The sequence below is a fragment of the Opisthocomus hoazin genome, chromosome 2 (genome assembly GCF_030867145.1).
Source record: "Opisthocomus hoazin isolate bOpiHoa1 chromosome 2, bOpiHoa1.hap1, whole genome shotgun sequence".
NCBI lineage: Eukaryota > Metazoa > Chordata > Aves > Opisthocomiformes > Opisthocomidae > Opisthocomus > Opisthocomus hoazin.
Genome location: NC_134415.1, coordinates 74,277,423 through 74,297,232, shown reverse-complemented (window position 1 = coordinate 74,297,232; position 19,810 = coordinate 74,277,423). Strand labels below are relative to the sequence as shown.

General features: G+C 39.0%; 1 protein-coding gene across 1 annotated transcript in view; it reads right to left on the bottom strand.

Annotated features, from left to right (window-relative positions):
* Positions 1–19,810, bottom strand: part of MAN1A1 (mannosidase alpha class 1A member 1) — a 156,034-nt gene that overhangs the window by 85,522 nt on the left and 50,702 nt on the right. Inside the window, exon 4 of the mRNA XM_075414151.1 lies at positions 7,476–7,556. Within this exon, the coding sequence (XP_075270266.1) occupies positions 7,476–7,556 (81 nt within the window). The remainder of the gene's footprint in view (positions 1–7,475; positions 7,557–19,810) is intronic.

Here is a 19,810-nt window from a genome sequence, read left to right as displayed (position 1 = left end):
ATAATTTCTTCTGTATAGCATAATAACCCACATGCAAAGAATTCCTCTTTCGGGTCTACCTAGAGCTGCTGCTCAAAAGGAAAACACCCACTCCAGTATTTCTGGTAGATGTGCCCTCTCCAACTGTTCTGTAGAACCACAATCAAGTGAAACTGCAGGATCTGGTTGAGAGCCAAATCTTCAGAACAAACAAACCAGCTCTCTCTCAGCTGCTTGAATTCTACTTAATAATAAAGCTCACAAGCTCATGTCAAACACACCAGCTGTTACAATCACAAACAGATATTACTTAGCTCTCATTATCATCCATTCTTCTTTCTAACAGTTTACCAGCTTTAGCATCAGACTATAGTAGTCTGGAGGTAAGCAGGGATTTCTGTGTAATGTAATGAGCAATAAAGCATTTCTGTTCAGTTATTTCTCAAGTCAATGCATGAATGCAAAAACATGTCAAGTAAGATTGCCGTGCAAATAAACTAATTTTTTTGTTGTTTTGAAAAAAATCCCCAAGTGAAGAATGTGGTTATACACAGGTCAGAGTTCTAAACTCATGTTTCTCGGATGAAAATCATGGCTCTGGCTCCTGGTTTCATAGTAGGCTACTAGGCTGAGGTATGGAAGCTGCAGCAGGCTATCACCATAGCTGCTCTGGCCCCCTGCTGTGGATATTCATGCTGATGACAGACATCTGAAAGAGAAATATACCCACTGCTGAACTCCAGCAGACAGCAATTCACTGATTTAATGTAAATTGCCACTATTATCACTTTACTTCAGTAGAGCAGCCTGAGGGTCTTTATTATGAGGCACAAAAATTGTTGGTGATGGCAGCTTATTGCATGCTTGGTGTACAGGTGGCAGAGGCTCCACAAGGCTTCAGGTACTTGCTGCTGAGTAAGAGTGCCTGGCCGTGGTATGTATACGTGGTGTCAGTAACTCCAAAGCAGAGAGGAAAGAGAAGGAAAACCAAGAAGCAAAATTTGAATTACATGCAAGACTGGAAATCAGCATCTCAGTTACCATTCTTCAAAGCTACCTCATCAGTTACCGTTCTTTGAAGTTCCCTCAGCATTATGTGTGGGGCCAGCTTGAGAGGCAGAGTTGCACAGAGCAGCCGAGCAAGTAGCATCGTGAGAAAGGGGACAGCAGGATTAGGAATGAGGAAGCTTTCAGAGCTCAGGGAACCTATTTAAGAGAGATGGTTTTCATCAACAGTGACTGTGTAATTGCACTGCAGGAACTTAAGAGATAGAAATAGAAGACTGAAGGGCAGTCTGCTTGGAACAGCAGAAGAACAGTTTATATCAAAGAAAATCTTAGGAGTCAAGGTTATCTCCAGAATGTGAATCCACAGGGATTCTATAGTACATTTTGATGCAGCTAGCACAGAAAGAGAAAGCGTTAGATCTATTAAAGGTGGTGAAGAGACTGAAATACTAATGGAGATTACAGACTGTGACTGTGGGAAACAGAGATTTTAAATCCTTCTCTGTCCCTGAGTAGGCTGTTAAGTGTTACATCAGAGCAGATATAAAACATGCTTTTACACACTGTAATGACAGCTTCTTGCAGAAACTCACAGATTCTGTAAGAGAAAAAATAGCTCTTGACTTAGGTTGACATTTTACTGCCTAATACGGACCACATGCTCCAACTCAACATGGTGTTATAAACAAAAGGTTCACTTCGGTAATGTTTAAGTGCAGAAAGAGAATCAAGAACACCAGCTGAAATGAACTTAGAAAGGAACAGCCAAAAGGGTAAAATGCTTAGAGATGACTTGAAGGATAAAAGATGAGGTTCAGAGTCATGAGCTTCTCAGATTAAAAGGCTCAGATGACTTCTGTCTTCTTTGGTGTGACTGTAAAGAAGACAATTAAAAGCAAAAGTATATTAAGTCCAATTAAGGAATACAGACACTGATAATGTCTGAGAAGTTAAACGAAAAACTACTAAGTCAGGCTAAAATTAACTTCTGAAGAACAAGTTTTTAAAGTTAAAAAACAATAAGAGAAACATGAGGCCTGCTAGAAAGCCAGGAGGAACAATTAAGAGATGTCTGTGTAAAAGAGTACTGTGCGTGAAAGCAAGCCGTTGTAGAAAAGCTAAATTTGCCCCAGTGTTCAGTCTGGAAGAGCCTCAGCAGGTTCCCATGCAAGGAGATTCTTAAAAGTACAAGCCTGATGCACTGTCCCAGTATCAAGGCTGGATTAGATGACCTTTTGAGGTCCTTTCCAAGTTGACTGACTCCAGAATTCTATGAAATACAGAAGTTAAAAAAATTCATAAATCAATAAAGATGAAACAAATCATCAAGATCATTTCAGAGCTCTAAAGGAACTAAAACATCACACCTCTGAAGTACTGATGTATCACTTAAAGTGGCAGCAGATGGATGGTAGGTGGCAAACAGCACCCAAATCTGAAAACTGGGCTGCAGAAAACTACAGGCAATTGCAGTCTTCTAATTTCTACCAAACAGGGAATTCTGCTGCCAGTCTGTGAAGATCCTTAAGGAGGAGTTTAAGTGGCATTCACACAGAAGTGATCAAGCTCATGCAGCATGCCCGGAGTTTCAAACAGCATTAGAAATCAAGCTTCCAAGACATAAAAGGAGATGGTCTATTGTTAATTAGTGTCAAATTAAGTGAAAGGAAGTGGGAGATAAAACATGGGGTCAATTCTCACACTCATGAGGTTAGATCCCCAAGGGATCTATACTGGAACTTACATTCCTGACTTGCAGAAATAGGCCATTACCGTTGTATTGGTGGCAAACTTCCTCCTCCTACTATTCAAGATTGCTAAATGATGAATTATATTTTGTTGTATTTATGGAATTTAAACACTCTTTATGAAGGGAGACCTCTACAAGAGAGGGAAAGCCAGATAAAAATAGCTACAGCTAAGTTCTGGAGAATATCTTAGCACTATATGAAGTCAGCAATGTTTTGTGGTCAGCCTGGCAAAGGCAGCTCTAGATCAATAGCATCTGCATCATTATTTCATGTCTGCTCCTCATTAATAAGACAGCACTACCATCACCGATGGATGGTTGTTTTAAGTGGGCAATGACTAGGCCTGAAGTCAGACAGGAGGCCAAGATCATCAAGTGAGGTTGAATACTGGCATTGTAACTCCTATTCTAAATGCAGATATAAATTAATTAGGTAATATGCCATTGCTTTTTCCTCTTTTTTTTATTTTTTACTTCTAATTAATAGTTGGTAGAGAGTAATAGATGAAACTCAAAGTCCAACATTTATCACAATGAAAAACAGTTTGTTGTGGGTCTTTTATTCCTTCATCTTGATGAGGATACATTTGTGTTCCTTCAAACAGGATATACTGCCAGAGGAACAACAAAAAAAAAAAAATCTGCTTCATGTCATGAAAAGAAATGGCAATATGAACATCATTATCAACTCTATTTTGTCTTCCTCCAGTGAAGATAACTATCTTTAGTCCTAGAAAAGAGAAGGTTATCTTATGCAGGAAGGACAGCTGCTGAATCCAAAATATTTTAACTCTGGGGGGTGGTGGGGCGCAATTACTCATCTCATTCAAAAAATGGAAAATCTTCAAAGGAATCTGGGAAGTGACCAGCTGCATCTGAAACTCACGTGCTCCTTATTCAGTTCAGGTCATTCTGGATTTACTTTTCTGCTACTCATACAAACAGCAATTACTAAAAGCTCCTCCTGTTTCTGTCTATGCAACGTATTCCCTGACTGCAGAATCAACCTTTAAGTAAAACAGTCCCCTTAGTACACAGCTTTAGCAGTACCTGTAAGAATCAGCGATCAGTAAAGCAGAAGTGCTAGTCAGATCAGTCTTTAGGCTTGTATGTGCTCTACAAGCAGTGCCTCACACTGTTGTTGAGTGCCTCACAGTGCCATGACTTTCAGCACCAGTATCACAGTTATTCCCAACAGTGAAGGTTACAGTGCTCAGAAATAACGTTTGTCATCTCCGTGAATTCCAAGAAAGGTCTTAGCTGCACAGAGGGCACAGTGTTGCCCCCCATCCAGAAGTTAACAAACTATCTCCCTGTATGACTATATTTGGAAGTGTGCTTTAAAGAAGAGGAAAAAAAAAAAAATCTGGGTCTGCGCACCAGGGGATCCTGTTGCATGCAATACTCCCAAACCTTGGTATACCTGAATTTTACATCAGACTAGTAAGTACCACAAAGCATTTATAAAAACAAATTTCTCACTTACTAGATATCCTATTTTCCTGTACAAAACAAAAAGACATCACACACCAAGTCACTTAGAAGAGGAATCAGATTTAATTTAAACAAAACAAACAAGGAAGTTTGCAAATAAATCTGTCCCCTTCTTATGGTCTAAACCTACCATATTACAGGCTCCTCCAGATGCTTTCATATAAATAAATAAACAAACAAAAAATCAGTACTAGCACTGCTTTAAAGGAGCCAGGTTTATTTTTTATTATCCCTTATAGCCATTGACTGATGTAAAAATACCAAGGAAGCATTCACATGTAATATTACTCTGAGGGACTTCAAAGTAAAAGAAAGAGCAGTTGTTAAAAAGTTACTTACCTTGAAATCAAATTTTCTGGTATTTGTAGCTGTTTTACAAATGAAGTTTGATATTTGACTGGAATTCTTTCTAGCTTGGGTTTAAACAACAATTGTAAAATACAAAAAAAATGTGAGAAAGTGTATAACACTGTTCTAGCACTTTTAGGCATTTCATATTAATTCTAGTAAGGCAAAAATACTAGGAAGTTTAATATAATATGTCTCGTAGCTCTATTTGCAAGTAAGCACCACACAGTTATCAAGAGGCAAAGTATTCAGTTTGTTAATTTTTAAAATTATTCACATTGGTGCCTTTATCTAAATGAACTATTATGTGAGTAGGATGTTTTAGGAACTACTCAGTATGATAGGATATTCTTTAATCATGATTAGTTAGACTTACAAATGATTATAGAACACACAATATGTTGCAGCTTTGGATCATTACCCATGGAAATGTAATTCAGAAGTACAAACAATAATTATTTCTGTCACTCCTTTTACTGAAACATAGCTTTCTTTAATTGAGATACTGATAAGTGAGTACAGCAAATATAATCTTTTCAAATAATTAATCTGATTAAGAATAAAATGAGATTTTAACTGAGAAAGCTTAATCCTCCAAACAGCCTGCATACAGGTTGTTCCACCTCCTTAGGAGTGCCCACTAATGTAGCAGACTAGAGGATGACGGAAGATATATTTTCTGTGGTGGTGGCCAGCCTCTGAGGACCTCAGTGCTTTCCACACCTGCCAGCAGCACCAGTGAAGGACAGACCCACGCAATGCGGGAAACCTCACACTGCTGCATGGCCGCTCTGTCCTCCGAAGCGCAGCACTCTGCTCCTCCCACCGCCAGCGGCTGGCTACTGCTTCAGCGCCTGGGATTTAGGAGACAAATCGGGAAGTTTCCCCAGATCCAAGTAAGGCAGAGCATGCTGAGTTGCACTCGCTAAGCCACTAGGACAACATCATTCTATCTTGGACAGCAGATGTCTGCCAAAGAGTATGAAAACCAGTGACAAGCAGTGACAGTGTCTTTCCCAGCCTGCAAGAGCTCAGGACCCTCCTCAACCATACACGTCAGCTTTACATTTAGGAGCCCATTTTATTTTCACTAATGAGTCTGTCCATGGACATCAGCATCCAGTATCACCACTATTCCACTGCAAAGAATTCCACTTCATTATCCATTGCATGAAACACTTCACTTTGTTTTAAACGCTTCCTCATTTAATCTGTACAAAAGAGTCTTATTTGAACACCAGTGTTGCTATCAATCTAGTCCAAGAGGTAGTGGTAAAACTGCCTCTGTAAAGGTGAAGGAATGGTGCAGAAGCAACAACTAGGTGTTATTTAGTAGAAACTATATGCGCTGATTGAAAGCGAGACTGCACATTAACAGACATAAGCTATAAACCATCAACATATATATGAAATCAACGGTACCGGTGACAAATGGTTCAGGCATTTCTTGGCAGACAAACGCCGCTTGATGTAAAGGCTTATGTGCAGTCCTCTAGCAGCTCGTTGTCTGCCAAGAAGCATCCTCTGTCCTTCTGTCAGAACCAGTTAATTAAAATGTAGCAATAGGTTATACTGGAAAAGTTCACTCCTGTTTGCGAGAACCAGATCGGCACTGAAAGATACAATCATTTAAATCGCAGAATGAAGGGCTTTCAATTCAAGAAACCCTTAGATAAACTTATTTCTGGTTGCTGAGTTACTGTAGGACAAGTGATTTCCTTCAAGAGTCAGAGATGAAACATTAAGTAAAACAATATTTAGTAAAGATGAAGAAGCCAGCTACTAAGCACCTCTCAATTATTTTCATTACTATTAAGCAATGGGTCTAAGTGCAATTTTTTTCCCAGAAAATTATAAGAGTTAAAATATGAAAAACTGCATCTTTTAAAACATTAATGTCTTTTCAATACCACCTACACTCAGGACCAGGCCATGGGAAATAAATAGGTAAGTCTACTTAAGACGTAAAAATGTCAGAGGAATATTGTCTTCTTATAACTGCTTTGTCAGGTACATGGCCCAACATTACCTGCTAAGACAGCTTTAACTTAATGATAAATTTTAACAAAACCCACAATGTACACCATAGAACTTAAGTTAAAGTGACAAGTTCAAAACAGAGCTTTAGCCAGCATTTGGGAAATTTACATATGAAAGGAAATTATACTTCTTTAGTGTTTTGCAGAGTTTCCGGCAGTAATTGTTTTGAATTTAAAGAAATCCAGTGATAAATTTAACTTATGGCTAAAGAGTATTAACTTGTGTTAATCCTACAATAAAATACTGCTGTAATGCAGAGATAGGAACAAGAATTTAAACCAGTAAGATTAAAGACTTTTCAAGTGCTGAACTAAAAATTTAAAATATCACAGTACCTGTGACTTAGCATAGCCTTCTCTAAATATATGACAGAAATAATTGCATTAGTCAAAGCTCTTGGATGAAGTTGCTTCTTCATCCTCTCCATAAACCATGACAGGCAATAGAGATCAATGGCATACCAATGCTTTAAAGACATTCACATGTATAGGTTTACCAGTTATGCTTTTGTTCTTAATATGTCTTTTCCATGTGAGTTGAAGCTTCATCTTCAGGAAGGCCAACAGAAGTATTGTTCATAGCAGTTAAAGAATATGCTCCAAAATAATTTGTGAAGCAGGTACCTGATGCACAAAATCTACCACTACCATGGCAGAGGAACTCCATAATTACACACTCCAACACGAAGCCCAGTAAGAATGTACTGGGTAGGGTTTCAAGTCAGAAAAAAAAAAATAATTCAACATTTTAAGACTTCTACAACAAGTTTAATTCTTGGAAATAAAATTATTAAACTAAAATTTAACTACTTATCTAGATGATGATATTTCAGATAAACCACGTGGAACTCTCTTACCTCTTCTCCTGAAAGATAATAAGCTGAAAGCAGTCCACCAACAAAACGGATGTTCACTTCAAATACCGAAATTTCAGCGTTCTGTTGAAATAAGCAAACATAGTTTTATTCCCTGATGCTTTTCTGTACAGTTTCGTTTGGTTGGTTTTGTGGTTTTTTATACACATGCAGTTATTAAGTTACAACAGCTGTAAATGGCAAAACACAGATGATGTAGGAAAAGTCAACATAAGTGAACTTAGAGCATTTTAAAGTATTTCCTTCTCTTCCTCACGTTAACAAAATATCCCTTCTATTAACTTCATTCTGTTTAACTTTGCATCTCCACTTGGACATAAAGAATTCTATAAATCTACATGTCTTTGCAACTCCCTGCAGATTTTGCACTCACACGCACTATGCGCTCTCACATCCTATGTCCTGCATTACCTCACCTCACACCATCGTTTCTCAGACATCTTATAAGAAGTTCTTGATCAGAATGTCATAACAAGAATTTTCCTACCTCAAGTCTAAATGCAGGTTATTGTAAAATGAGAGGTAACATTAGAATGAGTCAGTTATATGTGCACAATAAAAATGTAATCATGGTGTGTACTCATTAGGAAGCAGATGATCTTTCACTATTATAGTGACAGCCTTTCCCAAGCTGGCCTGGTCTTCACCAGTGACAGAGACTAGGTTTGTTGTACTGAGCAGTATAGATATAGCCATTCTCTATTTCAAAATTCAAAACACATTCTTCTCTGCCTGTTTAAATTCAAACCTAAATGAAGAATCTGAGTCTCATAACCACTACCTTCTCTTGTTCTTCACCAACTCAATTCCAATTTTACCCCAACACATCACATTCAATCCACTCAAGAAGCATTCGGCTGAAAAGCTGATGTACTGAAGTTTCTTAATTTTTGCTTTTTAACATAATACTACTTTTTATACTTTTGTATTTCTGTAGAAAATGGCACCCAGCAGTCAAACTTACAAACTTTTGGGCATGTAGATAAGATGTTTATCTTCTGTGTGTTCCAGATTGCTTTTGCTTCTGTCCAGTTGTTTTTCCGTCTTCTATTTGCTGACATACACTACAGCTATATTGAATTTAAATCAATGCATAGTGGAGCTGTGGGATTTTCTTCTAAAGGGCTTGCAGGCTTTTCTCATTCAGCTAATTTTTGAACTTTTCCAGTTTAAATGTTCAGATCTCAGTTTATGCAGGAGGGAAGAAGTTGCTCCCTGTTTTCTAAAGATTTTAAATTCCGGTAAACTGCCTTTGCAGACGCAAACAGCAGTAGGTTACTTATTAGAAATACTACTTCATGCTTTTCAGTTTGCAAGGCACCCTGATTAACGACAGGTACCTACACACACTGCAGAGAGTAGTTCAGTGTTTCATCAGTTGTAAAGGCACAGACTTCAAAAAACACAATTCTTGCTTACTTACCCTCAGGCATTTAACTTTTCTCCTCTAAAATCTGTTCTGCACCTCCTGCTCTAAAAACTGAGGACATAATTTCATTCACAGAATTGCTCTGATTAATGTATCATTCATATAGCATATATGTATATGCCTGTGTAGTTTTTTTTATACACATGAGTACACTTCAAATGGCCATTACACACATCTGCCTATTGAAAACTCACACCTGGCATCACGTGTTAAGACTGTAAACTGGGAAAGTTATCTTGTTGTCTTGCACTGTTCAGAACATAACATTTTTCCAAGTTTACTTTAATTGTACTAAAACTTGGCCGTTTCTCCTCACTCACTGCTCTCCCAATATTGGTCTACTCTTACTCTTTCTGAAAGAAACTACAAAAGAAAAAGAGGCTTAATTTCTGCTTCCAAAATAAATCTGATATTTCTGCTGACGAATGTTCAGTCATTGTTTCAGTGAACCCAGAAAGAATGAGAATTAAGTAACTGGAAACAGGTACTCCAACTAGTAGCATTTCTGTGCATTTCTTTTTAATATAGCATGGTATACGGTTAACCTGGGGAGATGGACATAAATCTGAACTAGCCAGTTCAGCTGTTCACCTGCTAAGCAGACTACCTATGTAAGTACTCTACAATAACTAAAGAAGTCTACCTTAACTAAATCCAATGCACGAAACAGCTTCCAGAGAATAGATCTGACTTCAGGAAGGATGATCTGATCTGATCTGACTGAAGAAAGGATGACTAAAGGAGTGGGCAGCTTCTCTTCCCCGGAACTTGAGCTAGCCGAAACTCCTACAAATCGTATTTTACCAGAGAACCTTCTCAGAAGTTCAGGTTCTTTCCATTTCAGTCATGGGCCTCGGCACATGCCAAGAACTTTTCTTTGATGTGCGAAAGTTGAAGCTGTAAAGAGGTAGGTATTAGACGAGGCAAGGAATTATATCAGATATACCAGACACTTGTGTGTCCTGTAAGGATTGAATCAAATTACTTTTTGAATTTGGATTGCTTGAAGTAAATTGAGTGATGTATGAACTGAATATTTGTCTCCAGAACCTTACATTTTGCCTTTCTGCATTTAATATGGCCACTTAACTCATAAATCATTGCTATCTTTCAATGAATGCAAAAATCCTTTAAGAAAAGCGCAGTATGTATGCACTGTCATCTGCTTCTGGAATTCAACTATAGACGAAAAGAAGACTTTGAAGTAATGTGAATAAAGATTTTACTATTGAACACCAGAGACTGATTGCACTGTAAACCTGAATGTTTGCTGGAACTAGTGATCTTTCCGGACATTTCTTGAAGCTAACCATTGCTTTAACGTTATCACATTTCCAGTACTCCACTTGCTCACATCTCTGAACCTTTGTTCAAAATCCTCATCTCTTCGTAAAATCTTTATACAAGCCACTGAAGCAGATGCAGTTAACAACATGGACAGACTGTTCATTAACAGTCGATTTGAAAGCTGTATGCTTAAATACATAGTTATTCTTAAACTCATTATATCAGGCTAGTAGTGTTCTCATAAAGCACAAGAATTACAGCAAGTTGCAAAACAGTTAAAGAAGTTTTATAATTTCATGTCAAAGCAACATTCATCTCTACATGGAAAGTTTGTGTGAAGTAGTCTGTTAAAAAAAGTGAACTTGTCCTAAAGTAGTAGATGTCTGCTACATCAACTTTAGCTTTCATTCTGGTTTGATTTTTGAATACTTATTTGTTTTTTATCTTTTTGTATTACATATTTAAGATGCCACACCCTGATCATTACCCTCTTTTCATAATTTTAATCATCTTACACATACAGTTTGCACAAATAAGTCCGTATATTTCTACTCAGCAGTCAAATCCTAAGTAATGGGGTTTTTTTAATTTGCTCTCAGATCCAGCTGTGCACAAATACCTTATGTTACATTTAATGGTGCTAAAATATATAGCAAATACCTTCATCTGCACTTCCCAAAGTTTCTACTTCATCAGCTGAATAGGGCAGAATTATTTCATCTTGCTTTATTACTTTTAAGTTTAGCCTTCTCTTTCAAACCTTCATTGTATCATTGCATAGCAGGTCCGAGAGGTGGCTGAATTAATTCCATTAATATCTAATGGAACTTCTGCAAGGAGAAGTGACTGGCTATGCTTATTTTAAAATGACTACAATGTCCTTTTGTAAGATCCCAAGTATATAAGATGGCTCTGACCAACTGGATAGATACAAACTCTAATTTTACAGTCTTCTCATTAGTACCTGAATTAGACTGCATGGCCATGTGCTGTGTACAACGATATCTGAAACACCTTTGCTAGTACATGTTCTGTGCAAAGCTCTGTTGTTCCTATGCAGTATCATCTTGCCCTACCTGCTAGTTTTGGAGGCCTCCCTTTTATAAAGGATTCTGAAAACGTGTAGATGCTTGAGAAAGTGATACGCAGATTGGGAACAACGTATTTTTGTTTTACTTTCAGGGCTTTTATGTTAATTGAAGTATGAGAGTAATTTGGTCTTTCATCTTACATTTGATCAATAATTTATCATTCACTATTTGATCTTCTGCTAAGTGGATCATAAATGGGATAGTCCAAGTACTGCACAAAATCCAGAGAGACTGTGACCGCTGCCCACTGTACTTTGAGAAACAGAAAACCAAAAGCAATGTATGTGTTAATTATGTGGTGCAAGACCAAAACTGTGATGTCATGGAATTTCATCTGGTTTTCTTGACATGACTGGCTGGGTAGATGAAGGGAGAGCCGTGGATGTTGTCTACCTAGACTTCAGCAAGGCTTTCGACACAGTCTCCCATAATATCCTCCTAGGGAAGCTCAGGAAGTGTGGGCTGGATGAGTGGTCGGTGAAGTGGATTGAGAACTGGCTGAATGGCAGAACTTAGAGGGTTGTCGTCAGTGGCGCTGAGTCTAGTTGGAGGCTGGTAACTAGTGGTGTCCCTCAGGGGTCAGTACTGGGCTCAGCCTTATTTAACTTCTTCATCAACAACCTGGATGAAGAGTTAGAATGTACCCTCAGCAAGTTTGCTGATGACACCAAACTGGGAGGTGTGGTAGACACACCGGAAGGCTGTGCTGCCATTCAGCTTGACCTGGATAGGCTGGAAAGTTGGGCAGAGAGGAACCTGATGAGGTTCAACAAGGGCAAATGCAGGGTCCTGCACCTGGGGAGGAACAACCCCATGCATCAGTACAGGCTTGGGGTGGACCTGCTGGAGAGCAGCTCTGTAGAGAGGGACCTGGGTGTCCTGGTGGACGACAGGCTAACCATGAGCCAGCAGTGTGCCCTGGCTGCCAAGAAAGCTAATGGGATCCTGGGATGCATCAAGAAGACTGTGGCCAGCAGGTCGAGGGAGGTTCTCCTTCCCCTCTACATTGCCTTAGTGAGGCCTCATCTGGAGTACTGTGTCCAGTTCTGGGCTCCCCTGTTCAAGAAAGATGAAGAGCTACTGGAGGAAGTCCAGCAGAGGGCTACAAGGATGGTGAGGGGACTGGAGCATCTCCCCTATGAGGAGAGGTTGAGGGGGCTGGGCTTGTTCAGCCTGAAGAAGAGAAGGCTGCGAGCAGACCTAATATATGCTCTACAAATATCTGAAGGGTGGGTGTCAGGAGGATGGGGCCAAGCTCTTTTCAGTAGTGCCCAGCGACAGGACAAGGGGCAATGGGCACCAACTGAGGCACAGGAAGTTCCATCTGAACATGAGGAAGAACTTCTTCCCTCTGAGGGCAACGGAGCACTGGAACAGGCTGCCCAGGGAGGCTGTGGAGTCTCCTTCCCTGGAGATATTCAAGACCCGCCTGGACAAGGTCCTGTGCAGCCTACTGTAGGTGATCCTGCTTCGGCAGGAGGGTTGGACTAGATGACCCACAGAGGTCCCTTCCAACCCCTACCATTCTGGGATTCTGTGATTCATGATTAGCTTCTAAAGACAAAATTATTTTTTTCACAAAGAGATGTAACATCCTTTACATTGCTGGCTAGAGATGCAACACCAAAGAGAACGTATTTCTATATGGTGGAGACCGCTCTTTCTTAAACTCCGGCTACGCAAATAAGCAGGTCTCCATAATCAAAGGACGAAACCGCCAAGTGTTACCACATTTTGTCTTGATAAGAGAAATGCTAAAATAAGGTTTTTTAAGCAAGAGAAGAATGATTGTTCAATACTCAGAAACACTCAAGAAGCTGCAGAACCTGATGGTTTTATCTACTAAACCCGTTAAACTATCTCCTTTGAAAGAAAGGGAGGCTGACTATACCATCTTCAAAAAACAACAAAAATTACCAAACGGGAGGGTGGGGAAAAAATAATCAAGAAGTGCCAAGAGTGACATTAGCTAATTTGCGTTACTCTGCATTTGTATTATATTTGCAAACCTATGACAGGGCCAGTCTGGTCTCAGCTGCACCTCAGCACTTTGCTTGCCTCACCCTTCCGTAAACTGGAGGATTAAGTCTACAACTGGTAAACTGCTGAAGCTTCAACCAGCTGTGGTTGAATTTAATGTTGAAAGCACTGTTCAGACAGCAAAACTACAGTCAGCAGGGTTCTTCTGAAGCCCTTCTCCTATTGGACTCCTCCAGCTTCCCAAATATCAGTATCCACATCCTTCTGGATCATTTCCTTCATGCATCTCTTTCCTGAAAGTCTTCCTGTCCACAAATTCATAGACTAAGGCCAATACAATTTCCGTCTATGTTTTCTCATAGGAAGTCACCCTCACTTACAAACACAACATTTGAAATACAACCCAATTTTCTTTGTCTAGCACCAGCTTCCACCTGGCACTCATCAGCAATGGTACTTGCTCTGCCATTCACAATTCAATTGTAGAAAATACTGTGCGCTCTTTATGTGGATGAATGTATTCACAATGATCAATTCACCTTAATTTTTATTTGACAAAGAGCTTACTCTCTTAGTTTTTATAAAGATTCAAATAAGGCCACAAATCCTATGAAATAATTTGTTTCAGTCTTCTTTATTGCACAGATTCTTTCCAAAACTTTCTTACCTTCAGTTCTCCTGTTCTTGTCTCATCAAGATAAAACTTCAGTCATCACATTTCCATCTATTGTGCCTATGTACAAGGAACACAGCGACTCCCCCCACGCCCACATACCATACCGTACCATCACAAACAGCCTGTATCCTGCAGGTTAACAGGCTGTGCAAGAGAATGCCAGGGACCCTACACTGAACAAAGCTGAATAATGTACAGCTTTATAGTCTAGAACAGAGACTAAAAAAATGGACATGAAGGGCCCACATGTCAAGTGAAATGAGAGGGATTTGCAAATATTATTACTATTAAACAATAATATTCTCCCGTTGAAGCACAAAGGTTGGGAACAACAACAAATCTTAGCGTTTTCAAGCAGTCCAGAAAGTAAGATAAAGACACAAAGAATACTACAACAGCTCACTTTAAGCTACTGTAATTAAACAACATTTTAATTCCTTGCAGTTGTGGGGGAAAAAAAGTTTCATTCACATTCCACAAATGAAATTCAGTGCAGCTTGCTAAAATACTCAGTTCTCATAGACAAGGGAAACAATTCTGGCCACCTTTTTATTGCAAGTGTCAAAGCCTGGTTATTGCATAACATGCTATTTAACCTTGCTGAAGTCCCCACGTGGCAAACTGTAAGATCTTAAACAGGCACAAAAATAAAATGTTGCTGAAGGCATTAACAAACTCTAGCAGCAAAAGAACTGCATTTAATAATAAATTTGCAGGATCTCCTTTTAGCCCATCAAAATAATTTCTTATTCATAATCAAAACAAAATCAAGTCACTTTGAAGTCTGGCATTTAGAGTGTACTAACAAGTTATGTGGCAAACTAGTAAACAAATAGTCCCACAAATTAAAGAATAATTTTCAACTGCTGGCTTTCTTAAGCTTCCTCACGGACCCATTACACATTTACTTGAAGTCCATTTACTCCCACCTCCCACACACCTTTTTTTTTCTTCCTCTTTTTTTTTTTTTAATAGGAAAGTTATCCTGTTGCAAATTGTTATATTAGGAAACCTTCTGATTTTCTCACTTAAAAAGAAAAAAAAAACCCCACAAGAATAAAGCGTCAAAAACCATCTGCCTCCAAGCCAGAAGCCAGAACATTAGGTTATAGACTGTTAAAAATAATTACAAGTCAATCATAATATCTACAGTTCGAGAGAAGTAGGACTTAGATTTGTAAATGTTGAAGTTTGAAATAAATAACCTGGATTCTAAAAGTCTGTCCTGTTACTGACTGCCACACCACAGATAGATTTGAGCTAAAACTAAATTCTGGAAGCATTAACAGTTAAATCCAAATATTTGCTGTTCTGGGGTCTTGGAACAGGGGTATGTCAATCTATATATGGCAATAGAGATAAACAAAATTTCAAGTTTCTATACTTTTTCCATTCTTTCCCAAAATAGTAGACATATTACATGAAAAACTTCTATGTTGCATGAAGCTGCACAGAATGCTACTTCAAAAGACACTCGAATTTGCAAAGCTAAGTACAAAGACAAAAATCAGAACCGGTAAGTAAGCCTACAGGCTTCAAGGTGGCTTATAAAATCAGACACAGTAACTGACTGACCTCTGTCAACAGCTTTGCTTAGGAGTGCTGGCAGGACACAATCCTCAAAGCATCATTGCTGCCTTACTCACTCCCTCCTCTTTCTGCAGTTCCTCAACTCATTTAGTACCTAACTTCAAAAGCAACTAATGAACACACTTTCTACTTTCCCCACAGCACAACATCAGCTCTTTCCTAGGTTGACCCACCCTGTGCAGTTAACAAGGGAAGGTATCTGTGATGAGGCGGATAATGGACGAGGAGTCAACGCTTGCACAAAATGTCAGCTGAAGTCAATTAAATTATATCCCCATAGACAGAGCTATTGCACGGACTGCTGCCACTCTCATCTGACCCAGCAATCATAACTTCCTGCCATCCTTCATGTTGACCAAAAATAGAGAGCAATGAGGCAAACAAAGCAAAATCCACTAATAACCAACAGGAATTTGAATCCAAATTCACCTTTGAGAAATCTTCTGGTAGAAGAAACCACTTTCCTCTCCTCCCAACAAGCGCATGGTTTCCTGCTCCGTACCTTGTTCCCATTCTGGTCCTGCCTGCCTACACCACATCAGACGGCTGGTCAGTGGGCCGGAGCATGAATCCAAGCACTGTCCCACAGACCACTTATTGGCTAACACCTTCTGGTCTGGCATGGGCCCTTGTTGCTCCAGCCAATGTCTAGGCATGCTTTAGGACACCAGGTAAGCCAAGGACTGTTCCCAGTACGCAATATGGGCAACACTATCCTTCTGCAGGGAAGGAGTTCAGCAGGGCTGGAGAAGAGGGTGATGGGTCAGTTAGTCTCTCATCCTAAAGAAGCTGAAGTGTGTCTGGGTGTAGAAGCGAAGCACCATCAATTCCAGCAAACCACCATCAACTAAAACAACTCCCAACTTTTCACTGCTGTGCCAAGTGGCTCAGCTCCTGCACCATTACTCCTCGACTCCTGACCCCTCCACCGTCTCATCAAGATCCCTCTCTTTCAATCTCTCTTCCCAAGCATGGATTCTTTGCGGTTCATCTCTTGCACTGCAGAGACCAATAGCTTCTACCTCCCCAGCGTGAAGCAGAAGTTGGGTGGTGGTACAGAAACTCTTTCAGAAAGCTATGAATGGTCTGTGTGTGAGCAGGTCCTAAGGCAAATAATGAAAAAAATAAAAACAGAGAAGCATACAGCAACACGCAGTTGTAGCTAGGAAACAGCCAGGCTCCCTAGCGATCCCGTGAAAGACTGGCTCCTTCTTCCACCGTTGCAACATGTTGACACACAGCCTGGCCCCGTGCAGCCTTGGGCAGGGCTGTGCACGAGCGCTGCGAGCAGAGTGTGCAGGCAGCAGAACGCATGGGGAGGCTAGAGCAAACCTTCAGCTCCATCAACTGCAGAGCAAAGACACAGCCCCACGGAGATGAAGTCATCTAATAGAAAACAGAACACGCACCCATGATGCAAAGACCACGGATTTAGCCACTGCTAAATGTCAACTCTTGCCAAAGGTATGTCTAAACCTCTTAAAATACTGACAGAATCAGAAAATGCAACTTAATGCCTGAAGGACCACTCACTTTGGCTGACACTTTAGCAAGGTAGCAATTACGAGGAATTTCAGCAGTTATGAGAGAAAAAAACTCCAAGCATCTCAATGTGGATATCTCGGTTATAAAATCACAGGGCTGCCAGCTCCAGCTATAATAAAAATAGCCTAAGCTTGTTCTACTCCAAAAGGGAAAGCTTCCAAACACGTCCACTCACAAGCTTACCAAAATCCAAAAGTTTGCCGAGAAAGGTGGCACTTTTCTAGAATTTTCCTTCAAAATAAAAACCAGTTTGCTTTCTTCAGAGAGGTAAACAAGAGTAACCCGAACAACTAATTCACTGAATTGAGGGACTAAAATCCAACATGTGAGAGATGATGCCATTTCCCATTGAGTCGTCTTTATTCTGCAAATCCTTTTATGTGGATAAACTAATGCCTACGTTACAAAGAGACATTTGGAAACTTTTATGATCAGGTGATGAGAATGATTGAGTGCTGGCCAAATAGTTCAACACTTACAATGAGTATCTGACGTATTACAAACTTCTAGAGAGGAAAACTTGCTTTATCCAGCCATATTGACGAGGAATATAAAGAGAATATCACAGATATTTTTGTAAAGAACATCTTAAAGAAAATTTAAGATTTAAAAAGCACAGTTCTAAGATTAAATCAAAATAAAAACTGATCCTATTTATACAAACAAAGGCCAAACATGCTTTCCCAAAAGTTGATTAAGCAGTCACTGCCCAGGAAATGACCAGAAACATCAAACAGAAACATGTTTGATACTACTCAGAAGAAATAATTTTTAAGGACAGGTCAGTGTGTCGGCTATTAAAAACTAAATCACTTTCATGGGAGAAAGGTTTCTAAAACAGGAGCAAATAAAATTGTACAAAACTTCAATGCAGAAAATGTCAAGTCATGCCTGATACATGATAAATGCTTAAGCACAAAAGAGAGGGCCCTGCTGTTCTTTGTATCAAGTAGTTTCCAAATTTATACTATAAGACACAAATACAAAGTGGCATTTGAAACTAGAATTTGTATTTAAAGTGGAAAACTAAATAAGAATACAAGCTGGGTAACTTCAAACAATTCAGCCATTAAACAAACTGACGTCTGTTATTAAAGTTCGTGTTGTGGTTATTTATTTTCATTTCCTCATTCCACTTTGGGAAAATTCATCTACTCATTACTGATGCCAATGTAAAATTCAATACTATATGACTATGAAGTACTACAAAAATCTTTGTGAGGTGTTGAACTCAAGGCAGCTATTTATAGGAATATCAGGAACAAGATATTGTTCCTGATGCACATTAGTATTATCTGTAGCTTTGGTAAATCTGCTGGATTGCTGCCTTGACCGACTAATGCAACACAAAATTTCAGACATTTTGAAAGACTTCATGGCTTTTAAGCACTACTGAAAAAAAATAATTTTAAAAAGTACATAAATTAACAAGAGGAGATGAAATTATAGGCAATAACATCTAGAATTTTCCAGTACAGATCATAGTAAGATTTATGTAAACCCAAAGATTTTAGTGTTATTAATGTAAATCACTCTACAGTGCTTTATGATGTTCCTCCAAGCAGAGCTCAGCTCTTTCTTTGAAGTGGAGCTTGCTATTTTCTATATGTTTTGTTCTTACATTTTTAAACATGTTAATAATGCTAAGCTAATAAGACAGGAATTTAATATTACAAAAATTCCTTTAGAAAAAAATATCTTATGCACAAGATAAAAGTTAACATGTCATTCACACATCTGACACTGCTCGGAAGCACAGTTTAATATCCTGTATTTATGTTACTAATGTAAACATAAACGCACACTAAATTGATGCTTATATAAACTACATAATATCCACTCTTATTAACTCCTCCTTAAAATGGTAATTAATTCTCAAGCATGTAAGAGAAGCTAATTAATCCTGACTTTTGCACAACATATTAGAAAGAGTACTTTGTTTTCAGAAAGTGTTTCTACCATTACGCATGTCAACGATCGGAGCTTTTAAGTGCTCAGCGTACTGTGCCTATAATGCCCTCCTACTTTACTACACCAATCAGCAGAGGTATTCCATCAGCTCTCTGTACCCAGCAATTACAATATACACTCTGCCCCACCAAAGAAAAAAAAAAAAAAAGACCAATCCCAGGACTTCTCAATTTAATTGAAGTTTTACAGAGGTCCTTGCCTGTTCAGGGTCTTTCTAGAATAGAAATTTTAATAATGAACTTTGCTGTCAGCTGCATATTTACCAGTTAATAGCATGATTTGTATGTGCAGTTGTGACGACCTGGTGCCTCAAAAGACTAAAGTAGCTCAGTTTGTGCCAACTGTTCAGCCTAACTCATGGGATTCAACTTTACTAGAATACACAAAGGAACTTAAATGGTATGTATGACATGCAGCTTTCCTTAAACGCAAGTCTAATTTGTGGAAGATTTCACAAAGCAAAAATGGAAAGTGTTTACATAACTAAAAAATTAATGCTTGAAGTGTTCTGATTCTTCTATCCAAAGGGGCTGAAAAGTTTGTTGTTTACTTTGCAGCGGTAAACACTCTATTCCTTTCCGCTTCCATCAGCCCAGCTTGTTGACTCCTGTCTACCTAAATCTCTCAGACTGAAAAACAGCATATATGCAGAGCAGTAAGTTTATTATGTTTCTGCTTCCTGGCTTGCTTTATCTGTCAATGATCTAAATTCTGTAGCCTTGTATCATGCTTGCAGTACTAGAACCCA